Below are 18956 nucleotides of genomic sequence, written 5' to 3' on the forward strand. Positions count from 1 at the left end.
TTGTGCCTGCAGTCGTAACTTGTTATTAAGATATATATATATATATATATATATATGTTTTTATGAATAATCTCATGTTCCAGACTGTACTTTTGAATAAAGAGTTAAAAAAAAAAAAAAACTGTTCTAGCGAAAGAGGTTTTCCAACAATGGACATGGACATGTATCACCTATCTACAGGATAGGTAAGTAATGTCTGATTGGTGGGGCCTCCATCACTGGGACCCCATGGTCACCTGAAAGAGGGTCAGAAATACACTGTTACCCATGTTTATTAAACATAAATCCATGTGGCCTCCAAAGGGTGGTTGAGCATGCGTCTAGCTGAACCATACAGTCTATGGGACAAGCAGAGACAACTAATTTATGCAGTGAAAACCTAAAAAAGTTCTATTGTAGGGAAAGAGTATGACCTCCACTTTTGTGTGAAATATACCTACCAAGATCAAAAGGTGAGTGTGTGCGAGCAAAACCATGTCAACATGGGATGTCAGATAGCTGTACAATGTCATTGTAGTATTGGCAAATTGTGAAGCTACTAGACATCACATGCAGGCATGATTTTACCCACATGTGATCATGGCGAAGGTATCTCTGAAGGTATACTTATGAGACATGCACAGGGTGAAAGCAGAGTACCGAATAGCAGAAGGGATAATACCTTTTTTGTTCTCTAGCCAACTCCCTTAAATCCTTCAGGAGCTTTCCATTTTTCAACACAACATTTTGAGAGAACACAATTGTAATCAGCGGTGACTGCCATGATGTGTGAGCATGATATTTATTGATGATCTTATGCATACATTGTATTGTACTTTGTTCCCTATGTCACCTACAAAGGCTTTCATGGTTACCCAAAATATCTCTTAATAACTTATGCTTGCATTGTCTTCAAAATTGTGTACATTATGTTCTCATAACCGAAAACAAGACATACAAAGCTGTGGTACTAGTTATTAGAGATGAGCGAGCCTCGAGCATGCTCGAGTCGATCCAAACCCGAACTTTCGGCATTTGATTAGAGGTGGCTGCTGAAGTTGGATAAAGCCCTAAGGCTATGTGGAAAACATGGATATAGTCATTGGCTGCATCCACGTTTTCCAGACAACCTTAGAGCTTTATCCAAGTTCAGCAGCCCCAGATAATCAAATGCCGAATGATCGGGTTCGGATTGACTCTAACCCAAACCCGGTTCGCTCATCTCTACTAGTTATACATTGTTACATGAGCCATAGTTGTGCAAGATTCTGCCAAGGAAGAAGGTGGTAAAAACTGAAGATGGGAATGTACAGTTATTCACCGAACTTAGTAACAAAGTAAGATTGACACAGGTGACCCTCTATCCGTAAAATTAACCGTACAACAAAAAGACATGAGTTTTCCATGATAGCTGGGAAAGTTGTGACAACACAGGAGCACAGGTACTTGTTGTGGATAGAGGTGTTGTAAACCAGTCCTCAGAGTTACCTCACATATACAGTATGGAGACGTGTGAGTACAACTGGGTATTGGTACTTTACTAGAACTTTACAACATTGTTACAAGTACACGCCTATGGCATATATTGTTTTATATGTTAAATACTTTCTACTTTCTTTTATGTTTATGTGAAAAGGACCCCAAGAATTTGAGATGAGGAAGTTTACCACAATGTAGAGCTGCATACGACGTGGCGGAGCCGCTGTAGTCACCGGTAGTTTTATTGTTATAAAGCCTATTTTTGACTCCTTGATTGCTCACAGCGGCTAAAGTTCCCTTGTCTATCAGAGACAAACACAGAAGCCAAAGCAGTTCTACAGTGGGAGAACCTCATCCAACAGCTCCCAATGTCTCAGCTTCCTGGACCCGGTGAGTGTGATATGGGAAAATAGAATATTGGGGTAGGGGGCTGTTACTACTGGACCTGTTAGGTTTCTAAGTTAATTGAAATGTTATGAGTATGATTGTAGATAAAATTCTACCTGGCTGGCTACCTTAGCTAACAGTAATGGGATCTTAGAGACCACCATAGTCTGATACTGAAGAACCCAATGGACAGCAATGCCATTGGATATGAAATGCTTTTTTGGGAGCTCTCCAATATTGACTAATTGGAATCAATGCAATGACTATACCAGGTCACCTATTAGGTTCTGTTCCCAAATTCCAGTAAACTCATATGCCCCCCTTATGCATTTACCAATGATTATACACTATTGCTAGTAATCATGGAGTCATGGTTTCGGCCACATGTTCATTGGCATATGGAAATGTGGCCTTATGGTGCGTTTACACAGACAGATTTATCTGACAGATTTTGGAAGCCAAAGCCAGGAAGGATTTGAGAAGAGAAGAAATCTCAGTCTTTCCTTTATGACCTGTTCTCTGTTTATAGTCTGTTCCTGGTTTTGGCTTCAAAAATCTGTCAGATAAATCTCTCCGTGTAAACGCACCATTAGGCTCTGTTCAGATATTCAGATTTTTTATTTGAGGTTATTGAATACAACGCCAGGAATACAAATAAAAAAAAGAGAAGGCTCAGTCTTTCTTTTAGACGTGTCCTCTATTTATTATCTGTTCCAGGCTTTATATTTCACAAGTGCAAAAAAACTGAATGTGTGAACACACTGTTGCACACACAGTAACATTGGCCGTTTTATAGCTGTAAAATAACGTTTTTATGGTTAATAATATTGTGTTCAATTATTGTTGATGGAAAATTGGTCCTTAGTGCACGAATAAGGTAAAAACGATTGTAATTTTAACTGCCATCATATAAATAGCATTTTTACTTTATTTTCAGACTTTTTATTTAAATTTTTTTTACAGTACAAAAAGAAAATAGATGAAAATATAAGTTGATTTTAGGTAAAAAAAAAAAAAAAACATCAGACATGTCAAGTTATTGATCTCACCAGGTCTCACGCTGAGATCCACACTGGGATCAGGAGATATAGCCAGGGAGAGGTTGAGGCAGCAGCATGATCCACTCCCCGGCCACCTGCCTGTCCGTCTAGGGTAGTCTCATAGACTTCCATTGACAGAGTCAGCCGTAATGAAGATACAGCCGGGAAATAAATGGCATGACTGCTGGAGTTTCTCCCTGTCTTTATCTCCTGATTTGGAGGCTCTTTGCTGAGACCTGGTTGGAATCAATAACATTTGACATGTCTGATGGCATGTGAAAAGGTATAATTCATGACGGGGATGTTTTCAACAATAAGTACCCATATGCTCTATTGTAACCCCGTGTGGGAAATCAATAGATGTACAGTATCCCACATCAATGGATGCCAGCCAAAATACAATAAACACAAACACACATAAAGTGCTTACAAAACTAAGTGCTAATTACAACATGGGGGAATCAATCATCAAGCAATAAAAGTTGACATGCATTTATAGATGACAAGTGGTTTCTCAGAATCAATTTCCTTGTTGAACCTTCCTTGAGTCTTTCCTCAAACATTATTGTTTTATCAGTTCAACAATAGCGTATTGAGTGTATATAGTGTCCTGGTCATCAAAGAAAAAATTGACAAGTCACAAAGACAGTTCAAAAAGTTTGATCGGTTGGAACATACGGTTGGTATTAAAGGGTTAGGGTACTATTACACGGAATGATAATCGGCCCTATCTGGCATAATATTGTTCTGTGCAATAAACACAACGATCAGCCGATGATCGTAGGTTCTATAATAGTCGGCCACCGACTGCGCTCTGCTATGCGCAATAGCGGTGTGCGGCCGGCGGCTGACAATTTGCAAAAGAAATACATTACCTATCCATGGTCCAGGGCTCCTCCTGCTCCTATCCTCCCTGGGTCCCGCGCGCTGCAGCTCCAAAATGGCCTGTCAGCTAAGACTGGCCGCTCTGAAGCTGCAGCGCGCGGGACCCGGGGAGAAGAGGAGCAGGAGGAGCCTTGGACCCGGGATAGGTAATGTTTACCAAGGACTGCAAGGACATCAGTAACAATGTCCATGCAGCCCTTGTTAAACGATTATTGGGCCGTGTAATAGGCCCTGTAAACGAGTGCCGATCTAGCAGATTGGTGCTTGTTTACTGTTATTATCGGGTCCCCATCGGCCTGTGTAATACTACACTTACTGAGCTCACTTTTAATTTATTTCAGTGCCAGCATCTACAATGTATGAGAATTCAGCCATACAGAACCAAGCGCCCACAGCTGTTTCTAACCTGAATACACAAGTTCCTCCCTTCCTGCAAAATGCCTCTTTACCACTCCCTGCATACAGTGTGTCTCCTTCAGCACAGGTTCTCACTGCGGCACCACAATGGAGTACTACTAGAATAGTGGCCCCAAACACAAGTCATTCATCTCCTTTTTATCAAACATTCCTGAAGGGCAGACCAAAAGCACTGGGGGTAAGTAGCAGAAAAAAATGAAAAATGAGATGAAATACTAAACTCAACCTTAAAGCTGCATGGTTTTGCTAGACTAACCCTTTAGAGTGGTAACAAAGTGATTGTTGTGCTCTTATTCCAGTTATTAAGTCATTGAGGGTTCCCTCCATAGTGCACAGCAGGGGCGTAGCTAAAGGCTGATGGGCCCTGGTGCAAAATTTTAGCTTGGGGCCCCCCCATCTCACCCGATCAGGCAAAGTCATATCTAACGTTATATCCAATTACTCTAATGTGCCACCATGTTCTAATGCACTGCCACTGCCTCCACCTCATGTACTGCACTACTGCCCCCTATAATTAATGGACTGTACTGTGTCATTGTCTAATCATTGTATTCCAATCTTTGACTCTCCAGCTGAAAAACTACAACTCTCATCATGAACTGCCAGTTGGAAACGATGGGGGTTGTAGTGCTGCAACCTGAAGAGCCACATGCTGCAAAACTACAACTCCCATAATGAACTGTCAGCAGGGCACGATGAAGTTTGAACTTCTGCAACCTGGATAAGCCACCTGATGTTACCTGCAGTCCTATGTAACACCACAGATAACACAGTGATATCTCTAAGTACAGATAACGTAGTAGCTGTCACCTGCAGTCCTATGTAACACTACAGATAATACAATGATATCTCTGAGTACAGATAATGTAGATGTCACCTGCAGTCCACTTCTTCTCTCCTCCGTGGTGTAAGTGGTTCCCGCAGAGGTGCCCCCATGAGCTAATAATGCCCCCAGAGGTGCCCCCATGAGCTAATAATGCCCCCAGAGGTGCCCCCAAAAGCTAATAATGCCCCCAGAGGTGCCCCCATGAGCTTATAATGCCCCCAGAGGTTCCCCCATGAACTAATAATGCCCCCAGAGGTGCCCCCATGAACTAATAATGCCCCCAGAGGTGCCCCTATGAACTAATAATGCCCCCAGAGGTGCACCCTATGAACTAATAATGCCCCCAGATGTGCCCCCATGAGCTAATAATGCCCCCAGAGGTGCCCCCATGAACTAATAATGCCCCCAGAGGTGCCCCCCATGAACTAAGAATGCCCCCAGAAGTGCCCCCATGAGATAATAATGCCCCCAGAGGTGCCCCCATGAGATAATAATGCCCCCAGAGGTGCCCCCTTTGAGCTAATAATGCCCCCAGAGGTGCCCCCATAAACTAATAATGCCCCCAGAGGTGCCCCATGAGCTAATAATGCCCCCAGAGGTGCCCCCATGAACTAATAATGCCCCCAGAGGTGCCCCTATGAACTAAAAATGCCCCCAGAGGTGCCCCCATGAGCTAATATTGCCCCCAGAGGTGCCCCCATGAACTAATAATGCCCCCAGAGGTGTCCCCATGAGCTAATAATACCCCAGAGGTGCCCCCATGAACTAATAATGCCCCCAGAGGTGCCCCCATGAGCTAATAATGCCCCCAGAGGTGCCCCCATGAGCTAATAATGACCCCAGAGGTGCCTCCATGAGCTAATAATGCCCCCAGAGGTGCCCCTAAAAAAACAAACATCATACTTACCTAATGGTGCTGTGTGGCTGCAGGCAGCAGCTCTCCTCCTCTTCTGGCTCCATCTTGCGAGCCACAGGGACGGGACCTCCGGCAGGCGTCATGACGTCACATCATCACGCCTGCCGGAGAGGTCACGTCCCGGCGTCCCATAGGCTGCTAATATGAAGTGTCGGCAGCCTATGGGAGGGAATGCAGGAGCAGGACGATGACAGGTCCTGCTCCTGCATTCTGCTCACTTTAATGTTCCGCCCGCTCACTGTGCCATGGCGACCGCTGCGACCCCTAAAGCTATGCCACTGGTGTACAGCTATTTCTTGTTCTCTCTATTTTAGGAGATGGAACCAGAGCTATTTGACAGTAGTACCATACAGGACTTATTTCCTTCTATTGCCATAGCCAATCACCACACAATGCATACTCCTTATCTATGCCATAACATAGTAATGGAGAAAGTGAACCTAACAGGCTGCTAGGAAATTATTTACATAGTATAGGGCTATGTTAACACTACGTAAAATAACGGTGGTTGTTTTCACCGGCGGACTTTTGCGACCAAAACTACGGCCGTAGAATTACGATCGTACTGGCTAGTCATGAAACTACGGCCGTTGTTTAATTTTGATTCCTAGCATGTTTATAAGCGGGATGAAACAGGTCCTTTACTTTAAATACTGCGCCCAGCCCGAGAAACCACTCAGAAATTTTTTTACATCAAAATCAAGCTTAATTCGGCAGATATAAGTTTTACATTCGCGGCTGAATTGAAATCCACGGCAGTTGTTGCAGTATTGCCGGCCGGAAATAATTGACATGTTCATTTTTCACGGGGACGTATAAACAACGGCTGTTATCTGATACGTAGTGTGCATTTAACGGCCGTAGTTATATTGCATTGCAGTCATATTAGGGGAACCTCAAAACAATGGCCGTAGTTTTGCATCGCGGACAACGGCCGTTATTTTACGTAGTGTGAACATAGCCTAGTACTGTAAATGGCATGTGAAGAAAGAAGGGTTTACTGATGCACTGGCACTGCAAGATGTGTTATTAGAAATGAAAGAAACAGCAGCAGTACAGCAAGGAAGAAATTACTTAGCACTAAACTTCTGCTGATGATAGCAATGACAAGCTAAAGGGTGAGGAGGGACTAAATTGTAGCACTTTGAATAAACAGCAGTAGGTATACTGGTATTTATATAAGGGAGCTTTATGGGTGGTGAGAAGGAAGCCTTGATTTACCCTTTAAAAACAGAGTAGCTCACCTGAAGGCTGACATACTCACAGATTGCAGATAGAAACCCTAGGCTCCAAGATTTCTTTCATTCATTTTCATAGAGTGCAGACCATTCAGGCCTACAGCGTTTGAACTGCTAGGATGTTCTGTGCTAGCTGTGCTTGGCACAATGATATGAAGTTATTGTGAGTGCACCTGGGGATATTGTTCCTGTGGCTTACAGACTGAAGTGAGAGAGAGACCTGCTCCATGCATTGTAAAAGCCCTGAGGTCTTAGGTCAGTAATAAAGGGAATGTGTCAGATACAAAAAAATTGTTCTTTTATTCTATTCTGTTTCTATTTTCTGACTGTAATTTTTTTTATTTCAATTTTTGTTCACTGTTATGGGCCCTGCCTTATTGCCTGGGCTGTTCTTACCATTATTTAGTGACATTCTTTATTTAGTGATTTAAATACTAGTGATATTGAATATCAAATCCAATTGAAGTCAATGGTAACTGCATGCTTGTTTCTTGGAAACCTAAATTCAACCACTTGGAGGTCATCAAGTCAACAATGAAACCTCAGAAAATGATACAAACACTCCTGGAATGCAACAGGGACAGCAAGGGAAGCATGCCTGGGTGCATGTAACATGGCCAAAGGCAGTATTACACCACTATCACAGCCTCTCAACAATACACTCCAATCACAACATAACCTCTATTTAAAGTGGAAAAAATACCAGGAAACCTTCTTTTGTAAGCAAAAGAAAAATTTTGACAACCACAGATAGCATAGGCAAGGGGGAAATCAAACAGCACCCACCGCTAACTTTGTGTGTGGTCAGACACATCCTGTATAAATTTTGAAACTTATCTTGCACTTTCCATATGCCCTTCATTACACATAAAGGGGTGTGGAAACCCTGTAACAATTTAGTCTGAGTCCCTTGAGGTAAGCCCAATAAAAATTAAGTTTAAGCCCCTTGAGGTGACCCTCCAAATATTCAGTTTGACACCTATTGAGGTGAGCCCACACCCATTGAGGTGAGGCCCCCCCCCCCCCCCCCCCCCCCCGTGCTTATCTGGCCGATGAAGCCAGGGATGCTAGCTGAGCGGAATCCTGGCTGCCCCTCAGCAGCAGGCATTGTTTCCCCATGTGCTCATGCACCTGACCCTGGCTTGTGCCTGCAACATCATTTCCGTGCTCACATGCTCGTCCCTTTATGCTGGCCTTCGGCATTTCAAAAGGTCCAACTTTACACAGGTTACAGGATATATGGCACTGCATTGTATTGTAACGCAATTGAAAATAGTATGGCATGGAACACAGGCATCAACACAGGCCTATTCAGGAAAATTATCAGCTTTCACTTATGGCAGCGGCATGAATGTGACACAGAGTGTTTTTTTTTTTTAAATAACACAGAGCGCAATAGCTTGTCCTCCAACAATTAGAATGTAACAACGAATAGGTTAACACAAGCGTAGTCAAGAGAATTAGCACCTTTCACGCATGGCAGCGACTTGTCCATGACACGGCGTGCTTAAAGTAAAGTGGCGAAGAGCGCAAAAACTTGTCCTGCGACAATTAGAATTTAATAATGAATAGGTCAACACAGGCGTAGTCAAGAGAATTAGCAGCTGCCTGCCTGTCTGTCTAAGTAGCTGATCTGCTGATAGCCAGTCTATTTACTGTATAGATTTAGCTATATGCTGTGCTGTGAAGTGTATTGTTGGGGGTCTTGCCTTCTTAAAAACACCTAAATCCTAACTGTCCATACTCTGAGATCTCTCCCTCACTAGGTTCAAGATGGCATCTGATGACAAGCAGCAAAAGCTGACCTGTTTTAGTTGGAGGTCACATGAGTAAGCCCTCCAATCTACGTAGATGCTGTTGTTGCGATACCTGCGTGCTCATAGGGCCCGTCACAGCCTTCCTGCATGATTATTGGCTAGAAAAAAAAAGCTCTAACCATGGTGGGAGGAGAATTGAATTTTTACTGTGTTTCGATCAGATATTTGATCGAAAACAAATCTATCGAATAGTGCAATAGTCGAATAGCTGCTCGCTCATCTCTAATAATAATTAATAATATAGATGGAAAATTTGAAAAAATGTCACCAAAATGCTTAAAAAATATGATTAACATAAAACATTAAACAATGGGTTATTTTTCAAAGACACGTTAACGTTAACGTTAAAAAAACGTTTTTTTTTCCTGTTGTGGCACAAGGAGGCATTATTATTAAAGTATATGGATGGGCACATCATAGGGCATTATTTCTATATGGGGGCAAAGCAGGAGTCATTATTACTATATGCAGAGGTGCAACAGGAGTCATTACTACTATATGGAGGGGAACAGCAGGGGCATTATAACTATATGGTGGCGCAGAAGGGGTCATCAACAAATCAAATGTTTGCTAAATTTGCTGCTTATAATGCATTTTAGGGGTCACAGCATGTATAAAAACGAATTTCAGGGGTTCAGTATTTATTATAATGAACATCAGGGGGTCAGTGGGACTTAAGCCAATAAAGTTACAAAAGATAAAAATGTCTTTAAGTGTGTATGTAGCCCATGTTGTGATGTGCTGGCAGTACTGCCTGGAGACTGACTTAGAAATAACCAGTGTGGTCCATACTTTGGTGCCAAGGTATAGTACTGCTGTGACATTGCTGAGTATAGAAGAGCCAGAGCCATGGTAACAGATATTGGCCTTGTCCTCCAACTGAGTTATTTAAATGGCCTAAAAAAACATTATTTTTTATGTCTTATTACCTTATTTTTTCAGATTGTATTGATTGTTTCAGCCATCTTTGAGATTGCTTTGGGAATTGGTCAGGTCATCACAGCAAGCAACATTACAGCACCAAGTGGCATTTCCTTTTGGGGGCCAATTTTTGTAAGTACCCACCTTATCTTGAATAAATAAAGATATATATATATATATATATATATTATTTTTTTATTTTATTTTATTTTATTTTTATTTTTTTTCAATGTACAAGGTGAATATTATAAATATTATAGGTTCATGGTTGCACCTGTATCTGACACACAGCATCACTGAAAATTACATCAGCTACATTTGGAGATCTAATTCTATTGGCTAGCTCTGGTTTTTAACTTTAAAAAGGGATAAGACCTCAAAGGCTTCCTTTTGCTTCTGTGGAATCTTACATACTAAGGCCAGTTATAAATAACTTTAAAGAGTTATTCTGGTGTTTAAGCATTTTGAATAATGCATGAAAAAAAGAACAAGGAAACCATACTCGTTTTCAACATCCAACATATATTTTGACGACACCCTGTCCCCACTGCTTCATGGAGCCTGTGACATAGAAAAAGTCTTCTTATTCAGTCGCTGGCCAAAGTTGTCACCACTGCGCCTAGTGATTAGCCAATTCGTCATTACCTGTATGGAGATCACATCACAGCAAGATAGAAGTAGCAAGGAGTGTGGCAGTACAGGTAGCCATTGAAACATTAGCGGTAGTAAATCATGGCTGGAGAGTAAGCTTTATTTTTTATTTTTCATGCAGGAAAACTCACTTAAAAAATGGGAATTGGAATAATGCTTTTAGTGACTCAGAGGTAGAAGTCCCTACTTTGTAAATTTAAAGTGTTCTTGTCGTATTAAAAAACTTTTGACATGTCACAGAGACATGTCAAAAGTTTTGATTGGTCTTGGTCTGACTGCTCGCACCGATCGGGAGTTGGAGCTGAGCACGTCCACTCTCCACTCTGAAAAAAAAAGTCAGACTTATAATGGGCTCCTATGGAGCCCGAATCTTTTTTTTTTATTTCTCCCGATCGGTAAGGGACTAAGCACTCAGACCCGGACCGATCAAAGATTTTGACATGTCTCTGTAACATGTCAAAAGTTTTTTAAAATGACAGGTACACTTTAAAGGCTGTGTTTTAAGACTTATCAACCATACATACTTACCTATCCACCTTACAAGTAGTGCAAACATGCATTCAATAGATCTGTTATGCATTTTATTAGAATTTTAGCGTACAGCTCCACTTGTTGTCATTGACATTAAAGAAAGCTCTCACGGTTAAAGGGGTTTTCTGGGGAAAAGTTTAATTAACTGTCTCCCTGTGCATTAATACAATAAAAGACAGCATACTTACCTCCCTGGCTCCCTTGCTACTTTAGTTGTCAAATCTTTTGGTTCCACGTACATGCCCATTTTGCAAGCTTCTGATGATGTCTGACTCTGTACTTAGATAACTACAGTACCAAATCTTACCTGCAGCAACTGCTTAGGAAATGTAGTATAATATAGCTTACAGTATTCTGCGATATGTAATACATGTGTGGTGTGCCCCCACTGAGGTGGTATGGTGGAGGTATGGCCGGTCACTTGCTAGGTGGTGAAGTATGATGCCAGTTCTATGGTGGTTGGCCGCGATGTAGCCGGACCCTAGGGTGTTGTGTCGTGATTAGAGATGAGTGAACCTGGAGCATGCTCGAGTCCATCCGAACCCGAACTTTCGGCATTTGATTACCGGTGGCTGCTGAACTTTGATAAAGCCCTAAGGCTATGTGGAAATCATGGATATAGTCATTGGCTGTATGCATGTTTTCCAGACAAACTTAGGACTTTATCCAAGTTCAGCAGCCGGGTTCGGATGGACTCGAACCTGAACCCGGTTCGCTCATCTCTAGTCGTGATGCCAGTGTCGGTTGGGCACACAGGTATGGTGGCACACCTGTTTTTATTTTAAAGGGCCAGTTACACCTTGTTCCCCTGTGGACAGTGACCTGCCGGGTTATTGCGGGGTCCCTTGGGCTGTTGTCACGGTGGTCCGGAGTGCAGTAGTGACATATCCGGACTATTGGTACTGCCACCCACAGAAAGGGGAAATATCCCAAGAAGTATTCGTGTGCTGTGTTGGTGCAGGATAAGGAATTAAAGAGTCTCTTTATAAAAAATAGAATCTTGTTTACTCTGAAGATACTTGTGTGCAGCAGAACATAAAGCTTTAATTTGACAGGATACTTTACACTTGATAAGACACTTAATAGTTCAGGATCCAGATCTGTCATGAGAGTATAAAGAGTGGTACAGTCGTGCCAACTGGGTTGCGTGTTGAGAGGTACAAAGAAGAATCAGAAAAGCAAGAGGAGGATGTTGTGAGAGTACCAATCCAAGTAGTACTGTGCTCTGCCTGGATGTTGGAGGTAGAAAATAGAAGGAGACTTGAGAGAAAAAACTTGTTCCCGACTCTTGTCAGAATGAACCACCTATTGCCCTACCAGTGTCGGGGGACCCATCCTAGTGGGTGACACAAGCCCCAGACCTTGTTACCTGGGATGATTGGAATGCTGAAGGTTCCCTGCTGACAACCGCTAGATAGAGTTCATAGGCTTCTAGCAACTTTGCTCTATCCAGATCAGTTCCTAGCTTTCTGCTTTTGTGGATACTGTCCTGCACTGTGACTCTCCTAGTCCATGGGGTTGGTTGAGATGATCTCTGACTTGTCCTCTCTGGAAAAGAGTTTAACCCTGCATAGTGCGTAGTGGAGTTACTTCAGGAAAAACTGTTAGTTGTGTCTTGTCTCTACAGAGGCCAACTGCATAACTACTTCTCTGGATACTTGTTCTCTTGTCCCTGACAGGGGACCTGGCAGAGGGCCAGAGCCCAAGTGAACCTCTGTAGGGTGTGCTCTAGCCTGCATACTTCCTCTACAAAGTCCAACATCAAAGAACCACTACACTTCCTCTAACCACATGACTTCCTATCTACAGCCCCTGTAAGGTGTGCTGTGTATGGGTGAAGAGTGCATACAGAAGAAGTAAAGAGATGATAGGACAGAAGAAGAAAGTACTCTCATTGGTCTACAGATCCATGTGACATACAAACAAACAATTTCAATCCTTCAGCTGTGCAGCAACTAAGTTCATACACTTACAATAGCGACATCTTGTGGTGAAACTTTATCACTACTACATAACCACTTACAGTACAGGCTTTTGCAAAGGGTGTAACCAATAGCAACACCCGTGGTGGGACAATACACAAGGTCAGACTGATTTACATACAAAAAGAATAGTTCTTAGTTAGAGGCTCTTTTTTCTGGTTAATAGTGGGCTGTCCTGAACAGTCAACACTTCATGACTTCTATCTGCCATTATACTTAAAGGATGTGTCTTCATAAGAAAATCCCTTTCAGCATTAACATGTCCTCATGGTGCCAACTGATACTGACTGTGACTTTTGGGAAATAATTGTAGCACTTAATTTGAATCTACTGGAGTACCATTGTTTATATAATATTATGCTAGTCTTTCTTCCATAATTATTAAAACACATTTTGTCGTACTATCAAAAAAAATGCTGAATTATACCGATTTTGTGTGATTCTAACTAGAAGTTATATTTTTACAGTACATCATTGCAGGATCTCTGACCATTGCTGCTCAATCTAAACCCAACCTCTGCTTGGTGAGTGACCTGATTAAAGATATGTGTATACCAATTCCATGGATTCCGTGATTCCATGAGACCGCACACAAAACTGACAGTGCAGACAATGTAAAGTGCGACTCCAGCCACACTGTACATTGTCTTCTATGGGTAATTGAAATGTGGGCACACCTGAATGTGCCCACATTCCACTTCAAAACAAATTAAGTTCATCCGGCCAAGATGAACTTTACAGACAGAGGGCGTTCTGTGACACGGCGATGTCACAGAACGGCTGCTGTCATACAGCATGTTAACCCGGCCTAAAATTGGATTGCAGTATTTTTATAAAAGTAATTTTATTTATAAAGCACCAACATATTCTGCAGCACTATACAATTAGTAGGGTTTATATACAGAAAAAAATCAGACTATACAAACTTACACACAAAAATATAAAAAAAAAAAAAAAAAGTGGAGTGAGGGCCCTGCTCCTGGGAGCTTGCTATCTATAAGAAATAGGGTAGAGACAAAAGGCAGAACATTTTTATTCATACATTCATCCAGTCATCTTTTATAAAGGGGTAGAGCACATGGATGAACCAGTCACCAACCAATCTCATAATGTCTGAAGTGCATACGGAAACACGAGACACTGTTGAATGTCGAATGTGTTTTGACACAGTAATAGTGCGGAGACTAATTAGAGAATGTTATATGACTGAAAAGCATAATAAAACATATCACTCTGCAGTAGCAATAATAATAACCATATCAGTTGTGGGGACTGCGGATCGATGCCAAATCACTCAAAGACCAGACAGGACAGGACTAGACAAAACAGAAGGAAGTAGAGGACTTACGGGGAAAGACAGACAAGGGAAGGAAAGTCTAGGATACTCCTCCGTTGCTGGAGGGGGGATTACAATAGGAGTCGCAAGGAGCCCAAACTGAGTCAAAAACATCAATCATGTTATTTAAAGGGAACCTGTCACCAGGGACGCTGGCACAGAGCCCGCCCGACGCCCCGGTGCAGCCCCCGGGTACTTACCCTTTCTGGTGAGTCCCGCTCCTGGAGCCGGCCCGGGACGAAGACATCAGCAGCCGTGCGTGCGCGCTGCAGAGATGAGTCCGATGCCCATAGAGAATGAATGGAGCCGTCATTGCCAATGGGCATCAGACTCATCTTTGCAGTGCACGCGCACAGCTTCGGGCGCTGATATCCTCGTCCCGGGACCGGTTCCAGGAGCAGGACTTGCCGCAAAGAGTAAGTATCAGAGGGCTGCACCAGGGGGCCGGGCGGGCTCTGTGCCCGTAGCCCCGGTGACAGGTTCCCTTTAAAGATGCCATTAAGCGTTCTAAAAAACATAATTCCTTAACCCTAGTTTGCAAACAGTTCAATGTGGAGGGTGGGGTAGGTTGCTTCCAGCACCTGGCTAGAAAAGATGTGTTTTTGGTACATGACTGGTACAGGGGGAGGCATCAGTGTAACAGTTAGAGAGTAGGATAAACCTGGCTACTGCATTTAGGATGGATTGTAGACAAAAGAGTTTAGAGAAGGGAAGGCTGATTAGTAAGTTAGTTACAGTAAGTTACAGTTCTTTATTTTTTTAAATATGTTTTTTATTAGCACAACAACTGTCACGGCCGCGGCGGCTTCCCGCGTCCCGGGTTGCCGCCGCGACCGCCTCCTGTCCCGTGCAGCCGCCGGGGTCCTTGTGTTGGGACCCGGCGCTGCTGCTTCGGCCCCTGGGGCGCCTCACCTCTCCTCCGTGCATGTCGCGGTCTGTGCCGGCCGGCGCGCGCGTCCCCGCCTCCTAGGGCGCGCGCGCGCCGGCTGTCTCAGATTTAAAGGGGCAGTGCGCTCCTAATTGGTTAGTGGCACCAATCACTCCCCTATAAATCCCAGCATGCCCTGTCCTTAGGGTTGGAGCCTCTACATGCTTCCCATAGCGTTGGCCCAGCCCCCTGTTGTTCCTGTGTCCTATTCCGCTACCTGGTCCCAAGTCCCTGTTCCTGAGTCCTATCCGTTACCTGGTCCCTAGTCCCTGTTCCTGGTTCCTGTTCCCCTGTCACTCCATCTGTTCCCGTGTTCAGCCTGTCACGTGCGCTCTCACCTGCAGACCATTGCCTGTGCCATCTCCTGCCACGCCTCGCCTGCCGACACCAGCAACCAAGCCAGGGGTAGCGACCTGGGGGTCGCCTGCCGCAGCAAGTCCATCCCGCCTTGCGGCGGGCTCTGGTGAAAACCAGCGGCCCCTTAGACTCCGCCCCCTGGTGAGGTTAGTGCCATCGCTGGTGTCGGTCCAGTGGATCCACTACTCCAGGCGTTACAGTAGGCTCCAACCATGGATCCCGGCGAGGTGCCTGATCTCCGTGACGTCGCCAGAGTGGTCACTCAGCAGGCGCAACAAATCCAGAAACAGTCGCAGCAGATCCAGCAACTCACTACCGCCTTACAGCAGCAGACTACTGCCCAGCGCACACCACCTCCTGACGCTTCTTCTTCACTCCGACTGGCTCTCCCAAGCAAGTACTCTGGGGACTCTAAGTTGTGCAGAGGATTCTTGACTCAGTGCACCATGCACATTGAACTTTTGAGTAGTCAGTTTTCCACCGAGCGCTCTAAAGTGGCTTTCATCATCAGCCTATTAGAAGGTAGAGCCCTGGCCTGGGCCACGCCACTGTGGGACCGTGATGATCCTGTTGCTGCCAATCTCCGGGCCTTTCTATTCGAGTTTCGCTCCGTCTTTGAGGAACCTGCCCGTGCTTCTTCAGCCGAGACTGCTCTCCTCAACCTCTCTCAAGGCAGCTCCTCTGTTGGTGACTACGCCATCCAGTTCCGCACCCTGGCAGCTGAATTGGACTGGAACGAGGCCGCCCTATTGGCCACCTTCAAGAAGGGTCTGTCTAGTCGAGTGAGAGACGTGCTCGCTGCCCGAGACCTGCCTACCTCCCTGAACGAACTCATTCTACTGGCCACCCGAGTTGATACTCGTTTTTCGGAGAGGGAGGAGGAGGTTCGGCATGAACATTTACTAAGCCGTTCCCGTCGCCATCCCCAGCTGGTGCCGGTTTTCCAGAATCCTGACCTTTCGATGTCCCAGCCCTCTCCTGAGATTCCTATGCAGGTGGAACGGGCTCACCTGACGCCTGATGAAAGAATCCGGCGCCTGGAGCGGAATCTCTGTCTCTATTGCGGTGGTTCCGATCACTTCCGGCTGGGATGTCCCCTACGTCCCCAAACATCCGGAAAATGCTCGCACCTAGGTCCGGTGGGACAGGTGTCCCTAGGTGTGAATGCCACCTTTCCAAGTCTGTCTATGCCAGTTTCCATCCGGACTCCCTCAGGACAAAATCATCAGACTACTGCCTTCCTCGATTCTGGGTCAGCAGGCAGTTTTATTGCGGCAACATTGGTCCAAAGATGGCGGCTACCCGTGACCCGACTAGCCAGGCCCCTGACTATCTCCTCGGTCACGGGCGAAATTCTTACCGACCGTGTGTACTACCAGACCGCACCTTTAGTCCTCCAGGTGGGTCCTTTACATCAAGAAGAGATATCCTTCTACGTCCTGCCCCATTCTTCCCCCGCGGTCCTCCTGGGACTCCCGTGGCTGCAAGAACATGCCCCTCAGCTGGACTGGAGAACCGGGGAGATTCTCAGTTGGGGTCAGGACTCTTCCAACCAGTGTCTCAAGTCACCTCAGACCAAGTGTACTATGTCGTTTCCTGTCCCTGCCAAGCCTCTATCCGGCCTACCGGCAGAAGACCAAGACTCGGCGGATGCCTTCTCTGCCGAGGTGTACCCTCTCTCCGTACCCAAGACTGAGGTCATGTCCTCTCTCCACCGGGAGAACTTACAGAAGGACCTCGTCCACAGACCCACATTCCCTTGCCACGTTTTACCGCCTGATCGCCTAGTACCAGTCGTCACCTCCACTCTTCGGAGAGTACCCCCCGGAAAGACTCATGTTCACCCTGCGCTTCGAAGAGGTATTTTGAAGTGTGGACATTCCTCGTTGGAGGCCGGGCACCCTGGAGTCCGTAAGACCGGCCAACGGATCTCTCGCCACTACTGGTGGCCCAGTCTATCCCAAGATGTCAAAGACTTTGTGGCTTCCTGTGCCATTTGCAGGCGAGAAAGAGGGGGAGGCCAAAGGGGGGGGGGGGTACTGTCACGGCCGCGGCGGCTTCCCGCGTCCCGGGTTGCCGCCGCGACCGCCTCCTGTCCCGTGCAGCCGCCGGGGTCCTTGTGTTGGGACCCGGCGCTGCTGCTGCTTCGGCCCCTGGGGCGCCTCACCTCTCCTCCGTGCATGTCGCGGTCTGTGCCGGCCGGCGCGCGCGTCCCCGCCTCCTAGGGCGCGCGCGCGCCGGCTGTCTCAGATTTAAAGGGGCAGTGCGCTCCTAATTGGTTAGTGGCACCAATCACTCCCCTATAAATCCCAGCATGCCCTGTCCTTAGGGTTGGAGCCTCTACATGCTTCCCATAGCGTTGGCCCAGCCCCCTGTTGTTCCTGTGTCCTATTCCGCTACCTGGTCCCAAGTCCCTGTTCCTGAGTCCTCTCCGTTACCTGGTCCCTAGTCCCTGTTCCTGGTTCCTGTTCCCCTGTCACTCCATCTGTTCCCGTGTTCAGCCTGTCACGTGCGCTCTCACCTGCAGACCATTGCCTGTGCCATCTCCTGCCACGCCTCGCCTGCCGACACCAGCAACCAAGCCAGGGGTAGCGACCTGGGGGTCGCCTGCCGCAGCAAGTCCATCCCGCCTTGCGGCGGGCTCTGGTGAAAACCAGCGGCCCCTTAGACTCCGCCCCCTGGTGAGGTTAGTGCCATCGCTGGTGTCGGTCCAGTGGATCCACTACTCCAGGCGTTACAACAACATAAAAGGTAAAACAACCCTTCAGTGTCACAGCGCCCATTTTACATTTTTACCATCGTTATAACATACATTCTAACAACTTCTGGTATTACAGTTCATGATTTGTTCCTCTGAGGTATGGATACGTCGGCAAGATCTAAAAATAGGCTGCCAAGGTAATCTGTGCTCAGATCAACACAAGCTCCTTTTTTTCAGTGACCAGAATATAGTCAGGTAGTGGTTACATTGTTAAATTTTTCAACAAAAATATATGTTAGTACTGTTATTACCATATATGCAGTGTCTGGTCAGTAAGGAGAAGATAAGTAGATGGACTGTGGTAGAAATGCTATAATTTCTCTTATAGCATATATATATATGGGGGGTTTGACTCATCAGCATGGGGACACGATTTTATCGTCACAAATCAGACTAGCATGTCCTGCAGCACATCACTCTGCCTTACCCTGTCAGCATATCAAACCCTCTGCAGCCATCCACAACACTTTGCAGCGCACCACTCTGCCTAGCAGACGTCTGAAGA

The 18956-nt window shown here is 45.5% G+C and overlaps 1 protein-coding gene across 2 annotated transcripts in view; it reads left to right on the forward strand.

Annotated features, from left to right (window-relative positions):
- The first annotated feature begins 1646 nt into the window (after window positions 1–1646).
- The window catches only part of LOC138798735 (membrane-spanning 4-domains subfamily A member 4A-like), a 30541-nt gene continuing 13231 nt past the window's right edge, over window positions 1647–18956 (forward strand). For both annotated transcript variants that reach the window (XM_069979302.1, XM_069979303.1), the window contains exons 1-5: window positions 1647–1693; window positions 1768–1848; window positions 4112–4365; window positions 9927–10037; window positions 13537–13593. In XM_069979302.1, the coding sequence (XP_069835403.1) occupies window positions 1827–1848; window positions 4112–4365; window positions 9927–10037; window positions 13537–13593 (444 nt within the window). In that variant the 5' untranslated portion in view covers window positions 1647–1693; window positions 1768–1826. The remainder of the gene's footprint in view (window positions 1694–1767; window positions 1849–4111; window positions 4366–9926; window positions 10038–13536; window positions 13594–18956) is intronic.

This window comes from Dendropsophus ebraccatus, chromosome 8 (assembly GCF_027789765.1).
Source record: "Dendropsophus ebraccatus isolate aDenEbr1 chromosome 8, aDenEbr1.pat, whole genome shotgun sequence".
Lineage (NCBI taxonomy): Eukaryota > Metazoa > Chordata > Amphibia > Anura > Hylidae > Dendropsophus > Dendropsophus ebraccatus.